General features: G+C 38.0%; 1 protein-coding gene across 3 annotated transcripts; it reads left to right on the forward strand.

Annotated features, from left to right (window-relative positions):
• The first annotated feature begins 1,016 nt into the window (after window positions 1-1,016).
• ipp (intracisternal A particle-promoted polypeptide) lies at window positions 1,017-24,333 on the forward strand. 3 transcript variants are annotated; one of them, NM_001113621.1, is given in 10 exon segments: window positions 1,017-1,119; window positions 3,388-3,757; window positions 5,538-5,749; window positions 9,926-10,145; window positions 11,783-11,938; window positions 15,704-15,871; window positions 17,361-17,498; window positions 19,639-19,761; window positions 21,578-21,798; window positions 23,741-24,163. In NM_001113621.1, coding segments are annotated over 9 exon segments (1,788 nt in total). In that variant the 5' UTR covers window positions 1,017-1,119; window positions 3,388-3,432; the 3' UTR covers window positions 23,966-24,163.
• The last annotated feature ends 1,709 nt before the right edge of the window (window positions 24,334-26,042 follow it).

Genomic DNA, 26,042 nt, shown 5'->3' on the forward strand with positions numbered 1-26,042 from the left:
GGTTAAAAATAACCCAACAAAGCATTGGGTTAAATAAATAACTCAACATTTTTTATAGTGCTAGAGCCCAAAACCAAACTTTGTATTTATATTGTTTATTTAGTGGCGAAAATTAACTTTCATACCACAGACATCCAGTAGGAAAGGTTATGGAAGTCAATGGATTCTATCCATATACATATCGCCTACCCTGTTGTTGTCCATTGGAAGGAATGCGTCAATGGAGCCGCCATTTTAGTACAGGGTAGCGATCCTTTGAAATTAATGCGAGACCAAGCTGCAGTGGAGGACTGGCCATCCAGAGCCGGAGGTCAGTGTTACTAGCCGACAAGTTTCTGGAAGTGCAGCATCTCGTTGTCATGTTTATTTTGCATTGTTTGCTGATTTTATTCAACTAAACTAGCATAAGCCGAGTGTTTAGTGAGAGTTGGTACTGCTTGCCTTAAGGTGAATGCAGTAAGTGAATATTATCATCAATAACGCGTTAGTTGTTTAGCACAAAAGTTCATACCAAACAAAAACGTAATAAACGAAATCTTCTATATAAAGTGTTCTACCTTTGTGCTTTGTTTCCTTTATTTGCTTGTTACTACATCCATAGACAACGCTAAAGTCCAGCATCTTCATGTAGTAACACTGTGCGGTTAAATGACACTCGTCCCGGGAGCACTGTACAAATATGGCGGCGCTAATGACGCGTGCTTAGGGTCCGTATGCGATATCTAGTGTATTTATCTATAGGTTCCATAATTTTACAAAATATCTTCTTTTGTGATCAACAGAAGAAACGAATTTGCGGAGAGTAAACTATGTCAGACTTTTTTTAGTTTTGCGTGAACTATCCCTTTAAAGGTCATTTCTCGGCTTGTCCTTATCCATCTTCGACACTTTCACACGTTCATATCAGTTTAAATATGTCCTCGTTAAATAACTCATATAAATTTTAATAAAAAATTAGAATAAATTGAGCAGTCACATGTTTTTTTCACTTTACAACCGTGTATCGATTAGTTGGTCTGACAGACTGAGACGCCGATGCAGGAAAGCTCGATGCTCGTGCGGAAGTGGCTCTGCCCAAAATATGGATAAATGAAGTCAAGAAAAAAGACAAATTAAAATGTAAGTCCATTGAGCAAGAAACAAAACACACACACAGACAGAGACTCCGCTATATTACACGATGAAGTTCGCATGTTTTATATGTGTTGGCAGCTTGTTTTTCTAGTGGGTTGTTGTTGTTTTGGGCTGGGTGTATTTTAGATGTCAAGCTGCAGTTAACGAACATGGAAACACTTCAGGTTTTTAACGTTACAGGAGTCCAGGATGATGTCAGCTTTTATTGTTCTTATTATGGGACAGGTTTGTCTTGCTCAGTGGTTTAAAGATTTGGGCTGCAGGTTCGACAGGTTTTTCATGACATCTGTAATCAGCTTGACAGCAGAATACAGCCCAGCCCAAACCGGCAGCTAATAAAAAGCATTGAGGTAAAGCTGGTTTCATATTCACACATTCAGACTTTCTCCTTAATAATATAATTTCAGAAAAGCATTATTTGCCAATTTTAAGTACAGAAATCATGTTAGCAACCAATGACTATCAGAGCACAACAGTACAGTCAATTAAATGTGCTAATGTTGTTTAGAAGTCATACTTGCATGCTATTTCAGCCCCAATATTAAAAGTACAATACAGAGACCGGGTCACAAATTATTAATTAATTTAATGTGCGAATATAAAAACAACTTTACCTCAAAAAAAAAAAGCTTGTTACTGTATTTACAATAGAGCCATGCAAATATTAACCTTGTTGAGAAAAAATTTAGTTTTTACAAAAATAGTTTTTGTGAAGGCTTGTATGTTACAATACTGTAAATATCTATCTATCTATCTATCTATCTATCTATCTATCTATCTATCTATCTATCTATCTATCTATCTATCTGTCTGTCTGTCTGTCGGTCTGTCTATCATCTGTCTGTCTGTCTGTCTGTCTATCATCTGTCTGTCTGTCTATCTATCATCTGTCTGTCTGTCGTCTGTCTGTCTGTCTATCTATCATCTGTCTGTCTGTCTGTCTGTCTGTCTATCTATCTATCTATCATCTGTCTGTCTGTCTGTCTGTCTGTCTGTCTGTCTGTCTGTCTGTCTGTCGGTCTGTCTATTATCTGTCTGTCTGTCTGTCTGTCTATCATCTGTCTGTCTGTCTGTCTGTATGTCTGTCTGTCTATGTATCTATCATCTGTCTGTCTATCTACCTGTCTGTCTGTCTGTCTGTCTGTCTGTCTGTCTGTCTGTCTGTCTGTCTGTCTGTCTATCTATCTATCTATCTATCTATCTATCTATCTATCTATCTATCTATCTATCATCTGTCTGTCTATCTACCTATCTATCTGTCTGTCTGTCTGTCTGTCTGTCTGTCTGTCTGTCTGTCTATCTATCTATTGTCTGTCTGTCTGTCTGTCTGTCTGTCTGTCTGTCTGTCTGTCTGTCTGTCTGTCTGTCTATCTATCTATCTATCTATCTATCTATCTATCTATCTATCTATCATCTGTCTGTCTATCTACCTATCTGTCTGTCTGTCTGTCTATCTATCTATCATCTGTCTGTCTGTCTGTCTGTCTGTCTGTCTGTCTGTCTGTCTGTCTGTCTGTCTGTCTGTCTGTCTATCTATCTATCTATCTATCTATCTATCTATCTATCTATCTATCTATCTATCATCTGTCTGTCTATCTACCTATCTATCTGTCTGTCTATCTATCTATCTATCTATCTATCTATCTATCTATCTATCTATCTATTTGTCTATCTGTCTGTCTGTCTGTCTGTCTGTCTGTCTACCTATCGGTCTGTCCGTCCGTCCGTCTATCTACCTGTCTGTCCGTCTATCTGTCCATCCGTTCATCTGTCTATCTAAATGTACTGACTGTTTACTCTTCCTCAAGTCATTCTTTCTTCTGTTGAACACAAAAAAAAAAAAGATTTTCTGAAGAATGCTGAAAACCTGTAACCATTCATTTCCATAGTATGCGTATTACATAACCATGTAGTCTATGGTTACCATTTTCAGCATTCTTCAAAATATCTTCTTTAGTGTTCAACAGAATTTTTAAAAACTGACTTAGAATCACTTGAGAGGGAGAAAGAGATAGTTTTTTAGGCAAACTAGCCCTTATGTGTGTTTGCATTTGTACATGTTAGGTAAAAGCTCAGTGACACAAAGGAAAGCTGAAAACCTGTAACCATTGAGCTCCATAGTATTTGTTTTCCTACCAAAGATGTCAGTGGTTACCGGTTTTTCAGCATTCTTCAAAATATCTTCTTTTGTGTCCAACAGAATTTGGATATGCCCTTTTAATATGTGTGTTTGTTTGTATTTATGCATATTAGGTAAAAGCTCAGTGACTGTGGCGTCCGGCTGGAATCCTCCTCATCATGTGCTCTGCCGGTCCCTCTCTGGCGCACACGCGCTGCGATGAAGCGGTTGCAGTGAAGGATCATGGGAGTTTCTCCTCTGACAGACACGCCAGGCTCCTGCTGGCTCAGATGAATAAGATGCGTCTGCAGGCCGACTTCTGCGATGTGCGGCTGCTGGTGGGCGGACGACGGTTTGGGGTCCATAAGCTGGTGCTGGCTGCCAGCGGGCCGTATTTCGCCGCTCTGTTCTCCGGAGCCATGAGCGAAGCCCACGAGGAGGAGGTGCGCATCGCTGGAGTGGAGCCACACGTCTTTGAGATCCTCCTGGAGTTTATCTACACCGGTTTGCACTGCTGTTTTTTGTTTCAGGCAACTGCCGAAAACTAGAATATTAAAGGGGTAGAGCTGGGCGATATGACAAAAAATATTATCACCTATAACAATTCCAAGCTAATTTAAGACATTTGAAACACAGTACAGTAACAATAAATCAAGCACTTGTAGCTTGAAGTTAAATTGTACAGTATGTTGTCGTTTACACATTGAAAGGGATGCATGGTTATTTTAAATTTGATTATATGATGACAGAATTTTCAGTTTTGGGTGAACTTTCCTTTAAAGTAAAGATCATACGCAAAAAAGACATCTGCAATTTTAGTTTAATTGAGTAAATGCCATCAATATATCATTATTAGTAACCTGTAAACCATCCATAGTAGGAAAAACAAATACTATGGAAGTCAATGGTTACAGATTTTTAAGATCATGGCAGAGTTAGAATTTTTGAGTGAACTAACCCTTTAATTTAGCCAGCTTTGACCTGTATGTGGTTCTAAATTCTGTTGAATACAGAAGAAGATATTTTCAAGAATGCTGAAAACCGGTAACCATTGACTACCTTAATAGGAAAAATAAATACTATGGAACTCAATGGTTACAGGTTTCTAACATTACTTAAAATAACAGCAAACAAAAATCGTCCAAGTCTAGGGTGAGTAAATAATGGCAGAATTAGAAAATTAATTGGAAAAACAAATGCTATGGAAGTCAATGGTTACAGGTTTCCAACATTCTTTAAAATAACAGCAAACAAAAGTCGGCCAAGTCAAGGGTAAGTAAATAATGGCAGAATTAGAATTTTTGAGTGAATTAACACTTTAATTTGGCCAGTTCTGCCCTGTAAGTGGTTCCACATTCTATTGAACACAAAAGAAGATATTTTGAAGAATGCTGAAAACCGGTAACAATTGACTACCTTAGTAGGAAAAATAAATGCTATGGAAGTCAATGGTTACAGATTTTAAAAATAATGGCAGAACTTGAATATTTGCGTGAACTAACCCTTTAATTTGGCCAGTTTTGCCCTGTATGTGATACTAAATTCTGTCGAACACAAAAGAAGATATTTTGAGGAATGGTGAAAACTGGTAACCATTGACTACCTTAGTAGGAAAAATAAATACTATGGAAGTCAATGTTTACAGCTTTCCAACATTCCTCAAAATAACAGAAAATTGGGTGAATAAATAATGGCAGAATTTAAATATATTTGGGTGAACTAATCCTTTAAAATGGCTAGGAATGCTGAAAGCGGGTAACCATTGACAACCTTAGTAGGAAAAACGAATACTTTGCAAGTCAATGGTTACAGGTTTTTAAATAATGGCAGAATTAGAATATTTGAGTGAACTAACCCTTTCATTTGGCCAGTTTTGCCCTGTATGTGATTCCAAATTCTGTTGAATACAGAAGAAGATATTTTGAGGAATGCTGAAAACTGGTAACCATTGACTACCTTAGTAGGAAAAATAAATACTATGGAAGTCAATGGTTACAGCTTTCCAACATTCCTCAAAATAACAGAAAATTGGACAAGGGTGAATAAATAATGGCAGAATATGAATATTTGGGTGAACTAACCCTTTAATTTGGCCAGGAATGCTGAAAACAGGTAACCATTGACAACCTTTGTAGGAAAAACGAATACTTTGCAAGTCAATGGTTACAGGTTTTTAAATAATGGCAGAATTAGAATATTTGAGTGAACTAACCCTTTCATTTGGCCAGTTTTCCGCTGTATGTGAATGCGGGACTATAAGCAGCTGTTGTTTTGGTTGTGTCAGGCTGTATTGATGTGACGGTGGACACGGTGCAGGAGCTGATGGTGGCCGCAGATATGCTACAGCTGACGGAGGTGGTTGAGATCTGTGGTCAGTTCCTGCGCGCTCATATGGACCCGTCTAACTGTGTGGGAATCTATCGCTTTCTGGAGCAGATCGCCTGTGTGGAGCTGCTGCAGTTCACTGAGGACTACATACACGTCCACTTTCTGGAGGTCGGTTTACTCTTCTGCGGTGATTCTTGGCATTGTGATTTTTATTTTTTATTTTTAAAATCTTTTTATTAACATTTTGGTCAATAAAACATCAATTTAAAAAGTATTTGAAAAACAGAGACAAATGATCTTTGCTCCAACAGAGCCCCCCCACCCCACAGCACCATTTATAAACAATATGTTATGCCTATTTTTAATCTGTTTTACATTCTGTCGCAATATATACATACATACAATACAAATAGACAAAAGTTCCATTATATGTTCACTCATCTATTGTACATATATACGCACACAACGAGTCACAATAGGCTTAGCAAATGTAAAATAAAGAAATAAAATAATTTAGATAGAAATTAAAATGTAGTCAAATAAAATGGAGGGGAAAAAATGTGAGATTCAATTCAATTCAGCTTTATTTGTATAGCGCTTTTACAATGTAGATTGTGTCAAAGCAGCTTCACATAAATGGTCATAGTAACTGGAACAGTGTGGTTCAGGTTTTAGTGTTTAAGTTCAGTTCAGTTCAGTTTAGCTCAGTTCAGTGTGATTTAATCATTACTGAGAGTTCAAACACTGAAGAGCAAATTCATCGATGCGTAGCTCTACCAATCCTGAACCATGCGAGGCAGTGGCGACAGCGGAGAGGGAAAAAAAACTTCACCTGATGGGAGTGAAGAAAAAAAACCTTGAGAGAACCAGACTCAGTTGGGCACGACCATTTTAATTTCTCCGCTGGCCAAAAGTCTTGTGCAGAGCTTCAGTCGCCGTGGTTTAGGCTGGAAGATGGCCTAAGCGAATACTCGTCTGTCCCTGGAGCGTCGCTTGAATCAGACTCATGATCTCCACTCCCCATGACCATCAGCGCAGCAGCAGCTCAGGATACGGCCTGGTCCCGGATATGGAATCCTTGGGATCATCACGTCGCCGGTCTTGGATCCAATCAGTGACTCCGCATAATCTGAGGACCTCGGGATGAGTATCCCCAGGTGAAAATAGAGAATAAAGAAAATAATTAGCGTAGCTGCTGTTCATAGTGTATATAAGCAAGATGCAGAAGAAAACACATAAACAAGAGAAACACATAAACAATGGTCAAACTGAAAAAATTAGGTTTGGATCCATTTGTTTTATATATGTCAACACTGGCTGCCAAATAAGATGGAATTTTTGACTGCAACCTTTGGTGGAGTACCGAATCTTCTCCATTGTAAGATGGTACATAAGGTCCCTAATATAATGATTAAAAGTTGGAGGAAATTTGTCCTTCCATTTGAGCAGTATAAGACGTCTAGCAATTAAAGTTGAAAAAGAAATCATGCTTTTGGTATTATTGTCTAAACCGGGATCTGTTATTAAACCAAATATACCTGTAACAGGGCAAGGGTCAATTGTTATATGTAAAACATTTGAAAAAAAATTAAATATTAATTGCCAGAACTTGGTAATTTTAGAGCATGACCAAAACATGTGTGTGTGATTAGCTATTTCTACGTCACATCTATTACATAGGGCAGGGGTGTCCAAACTTTTTGGGCCAAGGGCCAGATGCAAAAAACAAACGTTGTCGCGGGCCAAATTTTACATACATCAGACAGACACGCATATATATATATATACAGTTGAAGTCAGAATTGTTAGCCCCCCTAAATTATTAGCCCCCGTTTATTTTTTCCCCAATTTCTGTTTAACGGAGAGAAGATTTTTTTCCACACATTTCTAAACATATTAGTTTTAGTAACTCATTTCTAATAACTGATTTATTTTATCTTTGCCATGATGACAGTAAATAATATTTGACTAGATATTTTTAAGACACTGCTTAAAGTGACATTTAAAGGCTTAACTAGGTTAATCAAGTTAACTAGTCAAGAAAAGGTAATTAGGCAAGTTATTTTATAACAATCGTTTGTTCTGAAGACTTGGGGGGCTAATAATTTTGACCTTAAAATGGTTCATAAAAAAATTTAAACCGCTTTTTATTCTAGCCGAAATAAAACAAAAGTCTTTCTCCAAAAGAAAAAATATTATCAGACATACTGTAAAAATGTTCTTGCTCTGTTAAACATCATTTGGGAAATATTTTAAAAAGAATAAATAAATCAAAGAGGGGCTAATAATTCAGACTTCAACTGTGTGTAGATAGATAGATAGATAGATAGATAGATAGATAGATAGACAGACAGACAGACAGACAGACAGACAGACAGACAGACAGATAGATAGATAGATAGATAGATAGATAGATAGATAGATAGATAGATAGATAGATGGATAGATAGATAGATAGATAGATGGATAGATAGATAGATAGATAGATAGATAGATAGATAGATAGATAGATAGATAGATAGATAGATAGATAGATAGATAGATAGATAGATAGATAGATAGATAGATAGATAGATAGATGGACAAATGGATAGATAGAGAGATGGACAAATGGATAGATAGATAGATGGACAAATGGATAGATAGATAGATAGATAGATAGATAGATAGATAGATAGATAGATAGATAGATAGATAGATAGATAGATAGATAGATAGATAGATAGATAGACAGACAGATAGATAGATAGATAGATAGATAGATAGATAGATAGATAGATAGATGGATAGATAGATAGATAGATAGATAGATAGATAGATAGATAGATAGATAGATAGATAGATAGATAGATAGATAGATAGATAGATAGATAGATAGATAGATGGACAAATGGATAGATAGATAGATGGACAAATGAATAGATAGATAGATAGATAGATAGATAGATAGATAGATAGATAGATAGATAGATAGATAGATAGATAGATAGATAGATAGATAGATAGATAGATAGATAGATAGATAGATGGAAAAATGGATAGATAGATAGATAGATAGATAGATAGATAGATAGATAGATAGATAGATAGATAGATAGATAGATAGATAGATAGATAGATAGATAGATGGACAAATGGATAGATAGATAGATGGACAAATGGATAGATAGATAGATGGACAAATGGATAGATAGATAGATAGATAGATAGATAGATAGATAGATAGATAGATAGATAGATAGATAGATAGATAGATGGACAAATGGATAGATAGATAGATGGACAAATGGATAGATAGATAGATAGATAGATAGATAGATAGATAGATAGATAGATAGATAGATAGATAGATAGATAGATAGATAGATAGATAGATAGATAGATAGATAGATAGATGGAAAAATGGATAGATAGATAGATAGATAGATAGATAGATAGATAGATAGATAGATAGATAGAGAGATGGACAAATGGATAGATAGATAGATGGACAAATGGATAGATAGATAGATAGATAGATAGATAGATAGATAGATAGATAGATAGATAGATAGATAGATAGATAGATAGATAGATAGATAGATAGATAGATAGATAGATAGATGGACAAATGGATAGATAGATAGATGGACAAATGGATAGATAGATAGATAGATAGATAGATAGATAGATAGATAGATAGATAGATAGATAGATAGATAGATGGACAAATGGATAGATAGATAGATAGATAGATAGATAGATAGATAGATAGATAGATAGATAGATAGATAGATAGATAGATAGATAGATAGATAGATAGATAGATCATAACAAGAACTGCTGCTTAATTGAATGCATGTAATAGCGACACCCGGTGGTTATTTATTGAATTACGTTCATTTTTGTACTAAAAGCCTCGCGGGCCGCCACAAAACTGATTGCGGGCCGCAGATGGCCCGCGGGCCGTAGTTTGGACACGCTTGACATAGGGGATTTATAGTTGGTGAAAATTTTGCTAATTTTGCGTTTGTCCAATGAAGGCGATGGACCACTTTAAACTGAATAATTGTATGTAAACAAATTGAAGTTGAATGAATCTTATTTATAATGTCTTGCCAAATTTGGCATTGTGATTTTTTGCTCTGTTTATTTGAAGTCATTTACTTATTGTTTTTTATGACTATGCAAATTGCAATATGACTATGCAAATATAGATAGAGAGGTAAACTGTAAGATGTTGTCCATTAATAATACCATCCGCATTTTTTATATATTGTTAGCTATTCTTACAAATATACCCATGCAGCATGTCGATGAGTGTTTTCGAGAACCCTTCATTGCCGGTCATGCGTCTGCTGTCAGGTTTGCTCTTCAGAGGAGTTCTCCAGCATGTCTTCAGATCAGCTGGTGAAGCTGCTGCGCAGTGAGGAGCTGCGGATCGAGGACGAGTATCAGGTGTTCACGGCAGCCATGGATTGGCTGCATCACGACGTGCCTCACAGGAAGAAGCATGTGGTGGAGGTGCTGGAGCCGGTGCGCTTCCCTCTGCTCTCTCCACAGAGACTCTACAAGTACATCGAGGGTGAGCCAGAAAAATCGAGCTCTGTTAAAGAGCTTTGTTAAAGAATTTTGGATAAAATTGGATAAAAATATCACAGTATTATGATTACTGCTTTAAAATATGTGCTTTTTAAATGACTTTTTCCTCAGTGAACACAATTTATTTTATTTTAAAGGGCCATGAACCCCCCTCGTTTCAGCAGGGTGTTTTCACACCTCTACTTTGGAAAAAGTCAGAAAAGTGGGCGTGTCCAGCTCTGTTTAGGGGGGAGTGTCAGAGGAAGAAAAGTGGGATGGTGTGGGAGTGTCTATTTGGGCGCGCTGAACTTCAGAGTCAAAACACACAACCACAGCGGACAAAGTGACTGTGTTTACATGGGCATCTGTAGTCGAATTATTTGCCAAATTATGAAATGGTGGACTTTAACTGCAGTTTGGCTCTTTCATTCAGGGAATTCATTCATGTCCCTCGCGACACACGAGATATTTGATTCGAGGAACTGCTCTAAGCGTGTATTTTTCATGCAATGTTTGATACCGCACGGCGAATGAGAGAAAAAAACCTCCGCATTTCCCAGAAACTTAGATGCACACGGCAGGTAGCGTCAGAAAGCCGCGTGTGTTATTCCGGTCACTAAATGCGGTAAAAACCCTACACGAGGTTATAGTTTGGTTGTAGTGCTAACATGTTTACACTCGGTGCAATAGTTTGTTAGATACGAACAAACTGAATAAACAAAGAGCACTGGTCGCTCACTTACCAAATCTGTAGAGACAGGACAATCACCAGCAACTAGAGCCGCGTCTTTATTGAGAGGAGACTAAAGCGAATCCGGATCTCAGCGTTTGCAGATGAGAACAGCTCTCAGGTAAACAATAATCCTCCTTAGACACGTAAGTTATTGTTGTCGAGCGTCGCGTACACTGTTAATCCACACGTGAGTCTGAGCTCTCACAGAGAGAAAATGAAAACAAAACTTCACTGCAGCAAACTATAAAAGCAACACTTCACGCTTGTTTTGCCAACACAACGTGGCGTCTCTGTCGTGTAAACACTGTGACAGTAATGAATATTAATGAAGTTGCACAATAGAGCGCGCTGATTGGTTTGAACCAAGCCTTACTCATGCATTAATGCAACACACTGTAAGACGTAATAAGACTCACTCTGGCACAGACGTCCAGTCTGCACGCTGGAATACACGCTATTATGTCATGACCGTGACGCAGCTTCAAAAATTCGTTTCAAACAGGAAGTACGAATTTGCTTGAAATAACGCAAAAACAACCAATTTACACGTTTTAGTGAAATATAGGTGTCCTAATAGTGTTTCTAGCAGTGTGGGACACATATACGACTGTCAACAGCTCAAACTCATGTGTTTTGGTGTTTCGTGACCCTTTAAGAAACATTTATAATATTTTACACACGTCAGGCTAAATAATTCTGTAGCTTTGATATGAAGGGTCCTTTTCTGCTGGAGATACTGTTGCAGTAAAAAAGGAAAAGCTGTAAAAACGAAAAAAGGATGCTCTTAAAAATGTGGTGTGATGGATATAATAGGAAGAAGATTTCAAATGCTTCCACCATGCGTATCATGGTGGTGTATTTCTCGAGCTTCATGTATGTTGACATTGGTGGTGGACTTTCTCTGACAGGCATATCCGACTTCAGTTTGCGAGTTGCGCTGCAAACCCTTCTGAGGGAGTACACTGAAGTCAGCAAGTCCCCTAAAGAGAGCAAACCTTTCAGCCTTCTGCAGACAGCCAAGACCCGGCCCAGGAGAAAAGCCCGCAAGTACCTCTATGCCATCGGTACGTAAACCCCTCTGCCGAAAACACACACCTTATTGCTAAAAGACACATCAAGACATTTCAAACTTAAAGATGAAATTAAGGGTGCTTTCACACTAGCACTGTCCGCGCCCGGGTTCGTTTGACGTCATAGTACGGTATGTTTAGCTAGTGTGAACGTGTCTTCTGAACTCGGGTGCGCACCCGTGAACCGTACCCGAGTCCGCCTGAAAGAGGTGGTCTGGGGTACGATTCATGCGAACTCTGGTACGGTTCACTTCTGAATCACGGAAGTGAAGTGCCAACTGCACAACAAACGATCGTTTTCATAACGTTCGTTCGTGTTTGTGTCACGTTTTATACCTTGGTGACACGTACGGGACTGAGCCAGGGCAAACACAGTAGCTCTGTTTCCATCCAAAAATGCGAATAAACTTTATGCGCAAAACTGGATTATCGCATAAAAGTTGTGCGAATGAAGCATCGTTTCCATCCAACGAGTCAAAGCGAACAAAATCGTCACTTCCTGATTAACTTGCGCCAAATATGAACAGTAAAAACTGCATTTGCTGCAGTAGGAGAAGCTGCATCAATCTTTTCTAAATGAATGCGCCTCAGAAGACAATCCTGACATGCAGTGAGCGCACAGTGGTGTTTGAAGGTGTCAGACGCGGAGCACAGGCGCTCTTGATTCTGGAGGTCATTAATAATATAATAACTCTAATACTGAAATGGTAAGGTGTTTTTTCAGGCCCGTGCAGGGACTGTCCAAAGGGCATGTGCAGTAGGGGTGTCAAATCGAAATCGATAGAAATTTATGCTCAATTTCGATTATCGAATCAAAAAATAGAATGGTCGATGCTGCCACGCCCCCATGTCACGTCAGCTTGGCTTGCCAAGCGGGAAAAAAACAGGCTTGTTGAAGTGCTTGTTAAACTGCAGGAGCAGGAGACCCGTCGACAGAGCTTAAACCCTCTCCTCTTTCAATGAAGTCGCCGGTGTGGAAGCATTTTGGATTTCCATTGAGTTATGTTGACAACGTTCGTGTTGTAGACAAAAAAAACACAGTTTTGCAAGCTCTGCTATGTACGTATTAGGGTTCGTCCGATAGACAACAACGGCATCGCGATCCTCCGCCCCCGTTGCAAATCCGCTCGCGAAAAGTACACACTCAGGCCCTGTTTACACTGTCTTTGTTTTTAAATGGCATTTTAGAACGACAACGATTTGACATCCACAGTGGCGTGTAGCATTTCTGAGCAGCCCTCCTTCCTCTCTACCTCTGAAAATGCACATCACGTGACCACACAGACACAGACGCACACACAGCCATGCGCTCCAGACAGCAGGTCCAGGCAGTCAGAGGACTGCTTCAATCTTTCACTCACTTGTACTTAGTCATTTTAGCGAACACCTCAGATACTGTTGGCTGGTTCCTGTTGGTTGTGCGTCTTTTTTACCGACGCCATTATAACGACACAGATCACTGCCTATTCACGAGTCCCGCAGGAAAAAGTGATTGACAGGTGGTAATTATGTGTGTATCCTGCCTTTATTCATTTACTGTATGATTTGTTTATGGGTAAAACAAAGACCATGCAGGTCAGGTAGTTTAAACGGTAGGCTACAAATAATTAATTGGTCATTAATTAATTAATTATTCATAATCGAAAATCGAATCGTGCCTTCAGAATCGAAAATGTAATCGAATCGAGGATTTGGAGGATCGTTACACTCTTAATGTGCAGGATAAATTTTTTGAGTAGCGGTGGGGGTGGGGGGATAGTTAGGGGGTAGTTGTTGTTGTTGTCGCGCGCGTACTGAAGAGCGGTGTTGTCGCGCGTGTTCTCATCAGCGGTGTTGAAGCGCGAGTACTGTAAAGCGGGAGGGGAGGGGGGGGGGGGCATGTCGCGGGGGCACTTTTGATCATTTTGGAAGGGCACTTTCTATCCAAGACTAAAAAGGGCATATGCACTGCACAGGTTGAGCCAGATGTGTGCACGTGCCTGCGTTTTATAATGACCAAAACAACATTTCAGATGTTTTATAATGTGCTCAGCCTGACGTTTTATCCATTCACACACGTTTTCAGTGTCACATGATCTCTTTTAACAAAATCACATGACCTTTTTTAATGCGCATGCTGGAGTTTGTGCGGTAAAAGTGTTTCCATTCCAGTTTATGCGCATCTTTTCTTATCGAATAAAAAGTTTATCCTACCCAGTTAGGCGCACAAGTTTTTTTATGCGCATTTTCAAAATTTATGCGCATCATGGCGTTTCCATCAACTGGTTTTTTCATGCGCATTTGCAAAATGCGCATAAAATAGGTGGATGGAAACATAGCTAGTGACACACGGTGATGTCTGCTTGTCTCCTCCAAAAACAGCTTCAGCAGACACTGTGGTGTTCTGAATGTTAATAATATGTTTGCGGCAGATGGACACGAGTCGCTTTCTGTATGTCCAAAACCAAAAGCTTCAGTTAAAGCAGAATGACCGCAATGTGCGGACGTCTTTCCATTTCGGCGCTTGCTTTCGTGACCGTCACCTAGCAACAGCCGTAAACAAAACAGCAGCTCGATGACGCAAGCGCACCGGGATTCAGAAGGAAAAAAGACAGTATAAACACAAACCAACCGAGGAGGTGGCTGGGGGAGACAATCAAACTTGGGTACGGTCCAGGCAAAGGAACCAAGTGTGAAAGCACCCTAAAATAAAGTTAATAACATGTTAGTATCAGTATGTTAGTCTTAAGGATATATGGAAGCTATTGTGACTCAAAACAGTGAGGAAATTTGTGTTTAGAACACATACCATACCTTCCAACACTCCCGTTTTTCCAGAGAGTCTCCCATATTTCAGACCCATCTCCCGCCCTTCTCCCATATTTTTCTCCCGGAAAACTCCTAGAATTGACCCCACCTCCCGGTTCTCAGCTTATTGGTACAGTCCGGCTAGCTTTTGGGTTCAGTCCCCATGCACACCGAACCCAACACACAACCATCTACATAAACCTCCCCCCCCCGCTCTTCACTTCGTGCGCACCACCGGATAAAATCTCCCAGATCCGAATGTTGGCAGGTATGAGATTTACACATCCAAAACCGCTACATAAAGGGATCGACAATCACCTCATAATTCAATTTCACATACAATTTCGACCAATCAAATGCTCTCTTGTATCTGACATGCCACGCCCCTTTCGAGACCCTTTTCATTTGATGCAATTAATCTCACTGGTAGAGCTGTGATAAAAACAAAAGCTATTGGATGTTTTTGTTAAAGGGGAGAGGCTACTGTATGCCCCACCCTGTCTTCAAGTTTCAGTTGAGATTATCCCTGCTGAAAAATCCAGCTTAAACCAGCCTAGCCTAGAGGGGGTTTGTCCATTTCCAGGCTGGTTTCCAGCCTGGTCTTAGCTGGTCAAGCTGGATTTAGCTGGTCATCTCCCAGGCTGACCAGCTAAGACCAGGCTGGAAACTAGCCTGGAAATGGACAAAACCACTCTTAAACCAGCCTGGTCTACCAGCTAAAACCAGCCAACCAGCCTAGGCTGGTTTAAGCAGTTTATTTCAGTAGGGATGTCAAACATCGAATAAAAAAATCACGTTTTATAGCTCTTCACAGCACCTTTAAGGCTCAGTTTTACAAATGAGGCTTTGCTTATTAAATTAGTGTATTTAGGCTTGTTTTATTAGAAGGCCTTTGAATGAATCTTGCCAGCCATTTCTGTAGTGTTTTCCAGCATGTTGGTGATGTTGATGCTTTGTCCTTGTGTCCGTCAGGTGGCTACACTCGTCTGCAGGGCGGCCGCTGGAGTGACAGTCGGGCTCTGAGTTGTGTGGAACGCTTTGATTCATTCAGTCAGTATTGGACCACAGTGTCCTCCCTGCACCAGGCCCGCAGTGGACTCGGGGTGGCAGTACTGGAGGGCATGATATATGTCATCGGGGGTAAGTGTGTGCATTTCTTCATTTCAATAATACAAACCATGCTAAAATGGCTGCAACCCCTGAAACACATACTGAGGGGGAAATACGTGTTTAACACTGAAGTGGAAAACATCATGTTTATTCCGGGGAATAATATTTGTAAAGGAGCTGTTGACATGGAATTGAACCAGTAAAAACCCATATTCATTGTGTCAAAATCTTGATGGTTCTGTGAGTCTCGTCTATCAAATCTGAGCTTTATTCTGTATTCTCTATTGGATTCGAGTCAGGTGATTGGCTGGGCCATTCTACAGCTTGATTTTATTTCTCTGAAAGCATTAGAGAGTTTCCTTGGCTGTGTTTTGGATCATTGTCTTGCTGAAATGTCCACCCTGGTTTCATCTTCATCTGCTAATGTAGATGTTGGACTGAAGCAGCTGATGTTCATTTACACTGAGGAAGGGAAGAGGCTTGCTGAAAAACTACTGAGAGATTTTGGCTGCTGTCTGGGCTTTGTACACCTCTCTTTCTTCATGTGTTCAATACTGTTTCCCTGCATCATTTAATTTTATTACACAGAACTTAATTTGCAAACTAATTAGATTTGTTTTCTTTGCATATCTGAATTTCTTTGATTGTTACCAACATCCTGGGAAAATTTTGAAGTCAACGGCACCTTTGGAAATGTGTTTTCTGAGGAAAATGGTGACGTGTTTAATACTTATTTGTCCCACATTAACCATTGGACAGAAGCCATTTTCTTTAAGTGAAATAAGAAACTAATTACACAATAAACGAAAAGTAATACTAAACGAATCAGTCACTGAAATACAATAATGATTAGCATACTTATGATATAATTAAGGTGAACGTTTTCTGTTAAATCACAATTACGAAAACTGAAACTAAATACATGTAATCTAAATAGAAATGTGAATCACAAACTAAAAAAAATAACTAAAATTAAATGAAACCATTAATGAAATGAACTAAAACTATTTAAATGTACAGAAAAAAAAGTATTGAAATAATAAAACTCATTTTAAAATTATAAAATAATATAAAAATTATAATAACTTTGACATATATTGTAAGCTTCAGCTTCTTTGAAAGAAGACTGCATTGTGTAAAGCACTGCAGAAATAAAGGTGACATGCAGTTAAAGTCAGAATTATTCGCCCTCCTTAGTTTCTTTATCAAATATTTCCCAAATGATGTTTAACAGAGCAAGGAAATTTTCACAGTATTTCCTATAATATTTTTTCTTCTGGAGAAAGTCTTATTTGATTTATTTTGACTAGAATAAAAGCAGTTCTTAATTATTTGAAACTCATTTTAAAGTCAATATTATTAGCCCCTTTTTGCTTTGGATTGTCTCCAGAACAGACCACTATTATACAATGACCTGCCTAATTACTCTAACCTGCCTAATTAACCTAGTTAAGCCTTTAAATGTCTCTTCTAGTTAATAATTCTAACTTCAACTGTACATTTGTCTTGTTTTGCGCAGGAGAAAAAGACTCCATGATCTTCGACTGCACGGAGCGCTATGATCCAGTGACCAAGCAGTGGGCCGCAGTGGCGTCTCTGAACTTTCCCCGCTGTGGAGTTGGAGTTTGTTCCTGTCATGGAGCTCTTTATGCACTTGGTACGCAAATTTAAATGCTTTCCAGAAGAATAGCGTCACTTCCACTGTTAAATGAGCTGTATGTACGTTTTAGACTCTTCTAATATGTAGAAATATCAAACTTAATTCTAATTTCATGGGACCCTTGAAGTAAAGCGAGGACAACAAAACAATCCTCACTGCAAGACTCCATTTTGAATCATTTTGAGGTTGTTGGTGTTTTTTATTTAGCATTTTTATGACCTTACAGATATGTTCAAATGTAGTATATTATGTATATGGTGTTGGAGAAAATGAATTTATTTTTATTACTTTTGGGGTTTTATAATTATAAGAAAAATGCTTAGACTAACAACAGATTAATCAATCTTTTCTATTGTATTATAACGCATCTTGACCAGACACACTTCCTCTTTTTTACTGTGCTGCATACTTTTTAAAGGAACATGCTGACAAGTGGAAAAATCAGAATAAGAATAAGCGTGGGGGCCTTTGTTTAATACAAGTTGTCATGATGCTTGTAGAAATTGTGAATATATTAAAGATGCACGGAATTGTTCAGTTCTGGTATGCAGAGAAGGGTTGGAGAAAGAGGAAGTATGTCTGGGGGTTACAAGAGCCAAAGGACTGCAAAATGACTGATCAGTGACGTTACACCAAAACTCCACCTGTTAATATCAGTTGTGTATATATGCTGGTGTCAGGAAATGTAAGTTAGTGGCGAACCACTTGAATGTTATTCTTGTATTGCATTGGGGTAACGTAACCCAGAGCTCTGTCATCAAATTATTCATTTAAGAAAACGCTTTGCAGACCTTTTCTTATTGAACACACATGGAATTGACTTGATATTCCAACAATGGCCATAAATGAACAGGTGTGTGTGTGTGTGTGTGTGTGTGTGTGTGTGTGTGTGTGTATATATATATATACGCTTTACATTTACTTTTTAGATCACCAGCCACAGTGGCTAGTAGTTTTCCAACGTTACTAGCCACTCTGCATTTTCACTAGCCACAATTTTGTTGTTGGGAAAATATTTTTATTATGCATAAATATGATTTTGACATGCTAAAATTACTAAATTTACATTTTGAGTTATGTCTACATGCCTTCTCATTTATTTCATGTTGTGTGTCGTGTATGAGCAAATGGGTCATGGTTTCATAGTGTTATACTGCATGACTTTTCAGAACTCAAAATTAAGGATTTACCTAATTTCTGACCACTCCAAACAATAATTATTTATTTTCCACAAATTTTAAATGTGTCAAACAAGCTAAATATAGCTGTATACTATACTTTTTATTTAACAAAACGTTTCTTTTAAAAAAAACAAAGAAAAACAATTGACTTTAAAAAATAATTATTGTCGTGTATCAAAAATATGCACAGAATCTGTCCTCGCTAAAGATCTCTCAGATCACCGGTTAACTACACATAAATGGAGAGTTGATCTCATATTAAAGCAAATGTTGCTGTAAAAAATTGTAATTAAACCATATAAACAAAAATTACCGTAAGCAAAAGAAAGCAGGTGAAAAACATACTGTGTCAATTAATAATCTGTTAAAAGCGAAAGCAACCGGTGCTGCTTACAAAAAGACATATTTGGAGCTTTTTTTGTTTTGTTTTGTTTGTTAGTCGTGCTGTTTCTCCATTCTAAGATCACATTTGCACGCATATTGGGTCATTCTTATAGTCGAACCCTGCTTTTAAGAAAACCACAATTTAAAAATTATTTTCAACCAGCCAAAGTGGCTAGTGCGAGTGACCGTCTAACCCGCCAAAGCTGAAATCTACCCGCATTAGGCGGGTTCGCGGGTGTTAATGTAAAGCCCTGTATGTATATATATATATATATATATATATATATATATATATATATATAAATAAATAAAAGCTAATATATCTGAACATATATTTCAAATGTTTCCAATGCCATATTAGCAATATCAACAAATTTATGCTGCATGTATACCATATATTTTTTTATACATGTGAGATCCAAATATAAACTTGTATGTAATTTGCATATATTTACATATATCAGGTATAATTGACATATATTGTTCATTAGATACTTTTTTAATCCATATAGTGCGTCACTTTGGATAACACTGTCTGGCTATTGTATGCATGTAAATGTTTATGGTTTCAGGTGGCTGGATTGGTTCAGAAATTGGGAAGACCATGGAACGATACGACCCAGAAGAGAATAAATGGGAGGTGATAGGGAGCATGGCTGTTCCTCGATACTATTTTGGCTGCTGCGAGCTGCAAGGTACGTCCTCACGCAAAACAGAGACAGAAAAGCTCACTTAATTTGGTCGTATCATTTCTGAAAACAAAACAACTTATTCTGCCTGTGTAGTCAATGCTTCTTGATTTAAGAGTTGTGACATATTTGGACTAGAAACAAGACAATTCTTTTTTATTTATTTATTTTTTAAGATTTATTTTTGGCCTGTTTGCCTTTTTTTGTTAGATATGACACTATTTAGACAGGAAGCGAAGTTGGAGAGAGAGAGAGGGGGTAGGGTAGGAAAATGTCCTTGAGCCGGGATTCGATCTCGGGTCGCCCTGATGTGCTACTGCACCATATGTCGACGCGCTAACCACTAGGCTATTGCGCTGACGAAACAAGACATGATGCGTTTAACAGTGATCAGCATCTTAAACTGATGTATGAAGGTTTATATGTATTTATGTGTGTATTATATCATCTTTGCATTAAATGACAAAAAAAGCAGAGTTACTGCTAATGCGAGGTGTTTGCAATGCACTGTCTATGAAGCAGGACAGTAAATTTTACTTAACGCCCCATTCACACAGGGCTTCAGCGTCAACGCTTGACTGAAGGCGTGTCTGAAGTTGGGGCTGAAGCGATCGTCATAGCAGCGTCAGCCAATGAAATTCAGTCAGCAGTAGGCCACTGTCTAGCTGGTGTATTTGCATACAGCGATCTGATTGGCTGACGCTTCTGTCGGCGCTTGAAAAGTTGAGCTAGTCCCAACTTCTGCAGCGAGCAACGCCTCTGACGGATTCACAATGCAGTTCGGCAATGCCTGACGCCACCCATTCAAAGTGAATGGAAAGCGTTGTCGCTAACGCCCCGTGTGAATGGGGCGTGTTTCTCTCTTCTGGCTGCCGTTATCAATCTCACACTATTTTTGTCCTTTCTCTAAGGCCCCGTTTACACTAATGCGTTTTAGTTTGAAAACGCATAAGTTTTGCCACAGTTATGCCATTCGTCCACACTACGCCGGAGTTTTTAAGCACCGAAAACGTAGCGTTTTGGAAACGCTGGAGAGGCTGTTTTCATTGTGAAACGCTGCTGCTCCATCTCAGTGTGGATGAGGGAAAACAGAGGCGGGGCTACTGAGATTCGCTACCTGATTGGGGCTTTTGTGTCATTGCGTATCCTTGCCTTATTCGTCAAGCCCCTATCACATGACTATTACACATGCCTTTAACGCTACTGGAAGACAACAGACCAGCCTTCACTGTGAACAACAACATGGGCACAGAAATGGGAGCGTTGTTTGCACTATTGTCTGTTTTAGGCGCCATTGTGCAGTTATTCACTTGTTACGTTTAGTAACAACTCGACCTCGTCGTCTGTCCACAAAAATACCTCTCTTGCTTTCTTTGCCATCGCGTTCATTGTTCAACCGGCGTTTGTTGACTAACAATCACCAAATGCCGAGCGAGACGCATGCTTCCTGTTTATACTAGAACGCGTATGCCCAGAGTGCGCCAATGGTCACATGATATACGTTTTTGGTGGCGTAATTTGGACGGAGATATGTTCAGAAACGCTACGTGAAACGCTAGTGTGGACGCGGATCGTTTAAAACTAAAACGCACTAGTGTAAACGGGGCCTAAAAGTCTTGATAACACCATCATAGAGTTTTTCTTTTATTAATTCAGCAAATGGTGTTTTGTAAACAAAGCAAATTGTAAACAAAGTGATTTGTTGTACTCTATCTCTTACCCAACTATGATGACTACTGAGAAACCCGTAAATGTGGAAAGGGTTCAGGAGCTGCAACAGATTCCAGTGTTTTTTTTCAGTGTGCTGTCTGAATGTCTCCAGGCTTCATCTATGTGATTGGTGGCATCAGTGATGAGGGAACGGAGCTGCGCTCGGCTGAAGTTTACGACCCAATCTCTCGGCGGTGGAGCGCGCTGCCTGTCATGGTGACCCGGCGGGCGTATGTGGGCGTGGCCAGTCTCAATAACTGCATCTACGCTGTCGGAGGCTGGAACGAGGCTCTGGGGTCACTGGACACCGTGGAGAAATACTGCCTTGAGGAGGTAAACACTGTAAATCCTGACATTATCGTTTTTTAAAACATAAACTTGCTCATGTTTTGAATTTAGCTTTGATTTAAAGGAGTAGTTCAATAAAGGGATTTCTTGACAATGTTCTCACCTAGTTGTTATCCAAGATGTTACTATTTTCTTTTCTTTTTTTTAGTCAAAAAGATTTTGACGACGATTTCTATAATATAAAAACGCAGGAGTGTATTGTTAAACACAAAGGAAATCAAAACTAACCATATTGGCTTTGTTAGCTCGCATTGCTAGCTTTGTGGTGAACAACTCATCTGCGCATGTCATTAAGAACAAAACAATAGTTTGCCCTTGTAATCTAAAATCTGAAAATGCACTTCCTGTTTGTTTTCAGTTTAATTCTCAGATTAAATCTGTCTGAGGTATTGGGCGTGGCTAACATACTCAACCACGCCCCTCCAGCTGTCAGTCAACAAACAGAAATGGTGAGGGGGAGGAGTCTGTTAGGCTGTAATAACTCTCCCCAAACCCTTTTCCCCATCTTTCTGAATGAAACGCCTACTTTACTACATCCAATCAGCTCGCAGCAGAAAAAACAAGCCACGCCTACTAGTTCTGTTTCTCTAGTAACTGCGTCACAATATGGGGAAAAAACGGTCGCAGCTTCTGGTTCATGCAGACTTTAATGTTTATATTATTATATTTATTGTATTAGCGACAGAATAATTGATGTGCTTTACTTTAATGTGGTTTAAAATCATTATAGTATTTGTAAATTATCGCAGTATTGTTTTGTGTGGGTTTAAACCATTGGTCACTATATGGTGAAAACTCCAGCATGTTTTCATTAAACACCTTTATTTTCGACTGAATAAACAGAAATTAACATCTTGGATGACAACGGGGAGAGTAAATGTTCTGGAAATTTCAGTCATGGCCTTAATTTTTAATGTATGAGTGCCATAACGGTTTCAAAGTTTATTATTGTACCGCGAAATCAATCTACTGCAACTAGCGCTATTGCTGTGATGTTAATCTACCATAATAACCCCAGGGGTCGCAAATAAAATCTAATAACTGACAAAATATGATAATTCTAGTAGTTCAATAAAATATATTAGATTTTTAGAAATCACCAAGCGACCCCCTGCCCCCCCCCAACCCCACCCCACCCCTTAATTTTCTCACGACCCCCACTTTGAAAACCACTGCTGTAGACAATTGAAAAAAGTCTAAAGGCTTTACAAGGTTCAGTTCGGGTAATTGGGCGGGTCATTCTGTTCACAATCAAAAAAAATATTGTTTAAAGGGGCCTAAAAATATTGACCTTAAAATAAAATAAAAAAATTATTTAAAATTAAAAAAAAAATTGTAAAGTACTTTTATGCTAGCCAAAATAAAACAAATAACTCCAGAAGAAAAAATATATTAAATTAAATACTGTGAAAAAATCCTTGATCTGATAAACATTATTTGGAAATGAATTTACAGGAAGATGAATATTTTTTTACTTCAAGTGTATATACATATATATATGTATTTATTTAATGTAAAAAGGTTATGATAATAATAATAATATATAATAAAATAAATAAAGGATTCTCGTAGCTGGATAATATTCAAATTTAACTCCTCAAGGTGTTTAATCTGTTTTGAGGAGCTTTTCAAAAGATTTTTGACTTTAAACAAATCAGAAACATTGCTGTCTATTGATGAGAGAGCTCCAGGATTTCATCTAAAATATCTTAGTTTCTATTCCAAAGAAGAACGAAGAACGAGCGACGATTGAAATGACATGAGAGTGATAAAATTAAAAACAGTATGGCAAGAGAGCTCCAGGATTTCATCTAAAATATTTTAATATCTCTTCCCAGGACGATCGGTTATTGAAATAACATGAAAATGAACAATCAATACCAGAATATACATTTCTGCGTGAACTAACCCTTTAATGCTCTTGCAGGAGAAGTGGGTGGAGGTGGCGTCGATGTCGGTCCCTCGCGCTGGAGTAACGGTAGCGGCTGTCAACGGTTTGTTATATGCAGTTGGCGGTCGAACTACAAGCCGTGACTTTTCGGCACCCGTCACCGTAGACTCTGTGGAAATTTACGACCCCCATCTGGACACGTGGACGGAGATCGGTAACATGATCACCAGCCGATGTGATGGAGGCGTAGCTGTGCTCTAATTTACTCAACACCACCCTAGGAAATGTGTCTTAATTTATTATGGTTTTTAAAAAGTGTGAGGAATTAGTTGAGTTGAAGAGGCCTTGTTTGAGGATTGACTACCAGTGTGTATTTTTCTTTAAACCACTTGTGTGTTGTTTAAGATCACATGTTGTTAAAGCGGCAGTTCACCCAAAAATGAACATTTCCTCATTGTTTCTTCCGACTTGTGTGAATTTCTTTCTTCTGTTGAACACAAAACGGGAGAATGCTCTGACGAATGCTGGAAAAAAAGTAACGATTGACATCCATAGTAGGAACACAAACAAAACAACAACTATGGATGTCAAGTTCAAATGGATAAATTTTACGTGGAAAAATATGCAAATTACATATATGACATACAAGGTCACGTTTAAATTTTGAAATATTGCAAAAAGTATGGTTTCTGTCACCAGTGAACTTTCATAGTATTTTTATTGTACTAAAAAATGTTCGTGTATGTTTATATATATTTAAAAAATGACTTCCAACATATATTTTTTTCAACCATTGAAATATGTACATATATGTTAAATTATATATATATATATATGTATGTATGTATGTATGTATATGTGTGAATATGTTTGTATATCTATATGTTTATATGTGTGTATATGTATGTATGTGGGTATATGAATGTGTAAATCTATGTATGTATGTACATGTGTGTGTATGTGTATGTATATGTGTGTATGTATATATAAATATATATATATATATATATATATATATATATATGTACATATATACATACACACACACACACACACACACATATACACGCATACATACACATACCTATACACACATACATACATGCACACACACACATATATACATACATGTGTGCGCGTGCGTGTATGTATGTATGTACATAAAGTATGTATGTATGTATGTATATATATATCTATATATGTGTGTGTGTGTGTGTGTGTGTGTGTTATGGATATATGTATATAGATGTGTGTGTATACATGCAATGGTATATATATATATGTGTGTGTATGTATGTATGTATATATGCGTGTGTGTATATGTATGTATGTATGTACAAATACATACAAATAAATATATATATGTGTGTGTATATATGTGTGTTATTTATATATGTATTTAGATGTGTGTGTATATATGCATGTATGTATGTGTGTGTGTGTGTGTGTATATATATATATATATATATATATATATATATATATATATATATATGTATGTATGTATGTATGTATATGTGTATACTGTATGTGTGCGAATATGTGTTTATGTGTATTTTCTAATATGGCCATACACCTATTTCTAATGGTTGGATTGAATATATATGTAAGCCACCATTTTTGCATAAACTACATATGTTAAATCCAAATATAAACTTTTATCTAAGTTTTGTAATTTGCATATATTTACATATATCACATTTCTATGTAGGATGGCGGTCTTCAGTTGCAACATTCTTCAGAACATCTTCTTTTGTGTTCAACAGAAGAAAGAAACTCATAAAAGTTTACAGCCACTTACAGTACATACATGATGAGGAGGTTTTCATTTTGGGTGAACTGCCCCTTTAAGACTTTAACCCTGGATCTAAAAGGCCACACGGTGCACTCGTACAGTCTCTGCCCTGTAATGTACGGTTATTCGTGGCCTCGTTTGCATCTCACTGTTGCTGATCCGCAGAATAACCAGCAGCTCACTTTCTGTTTCGTTCTGCTTCACCTTTGCCTCTCGTTTGGAAATTCTTTGTTACATTTAGCACTTTTGTATTTTACCTTTTTCATTTCTCACAATCTAGTTCAGCTCGTAATGAAAATACTGTCATCATGCTGTTCCAAATCCTTAAAGGGATAGTTAGTTTCTATTATTTTGTCACCCTTGTTCAAAACCCATTTGAGTCTCTTCCTTCAGTTGAACACAAAAGAAGATACTTTGAAGAATGTTGGTTGCTTGCACCAATTGACTTCCATAATACTTATTTTTCTATTCTGGAAGTCAATAGGTGCAGTCAGCATTCTTCAAAATATCTTCTTTTGTGTTCAACAGAAGAATGAAACTCAT

This window comes from Danio rerio, chromosome 2 (assembly GCF_049306965.1).
Source record: "Danio rerio strain Tuebingen ecotype United States chromosome 2, GRCz12tu, whole genome shotgun sequence".
NCBI lineage: Eukaryota > Metazoa > Chordata > Actinopteri > Cypriniformes > Danionidae > Danio > Danio rerio.

Bases quoted from the DNA above. Each gene is read 5' to 3' on its own strand.
- ipp (XM_073920416.1), top strand. From the start codon at position 3,433: ATGTGCTCTGCCGGTCCCTCTCTGGCGCACACGCGCTGCGATGAAGCG. The intron at 3,758-5,537 runs GTTTGCACTGCT...TGGTTGTGTCAG, and splicing joins CCTGGAGTTTATCTACACCG to GCTGTATTGATGTGACGGTG. The intron at 17,499-19,638 runs GTACGCAAATTT...TTATGGTTTCAG, and splicing joins TGGAGCTCTTTATGCACTTG to GTGGCTGGATTGGTTCAGAA.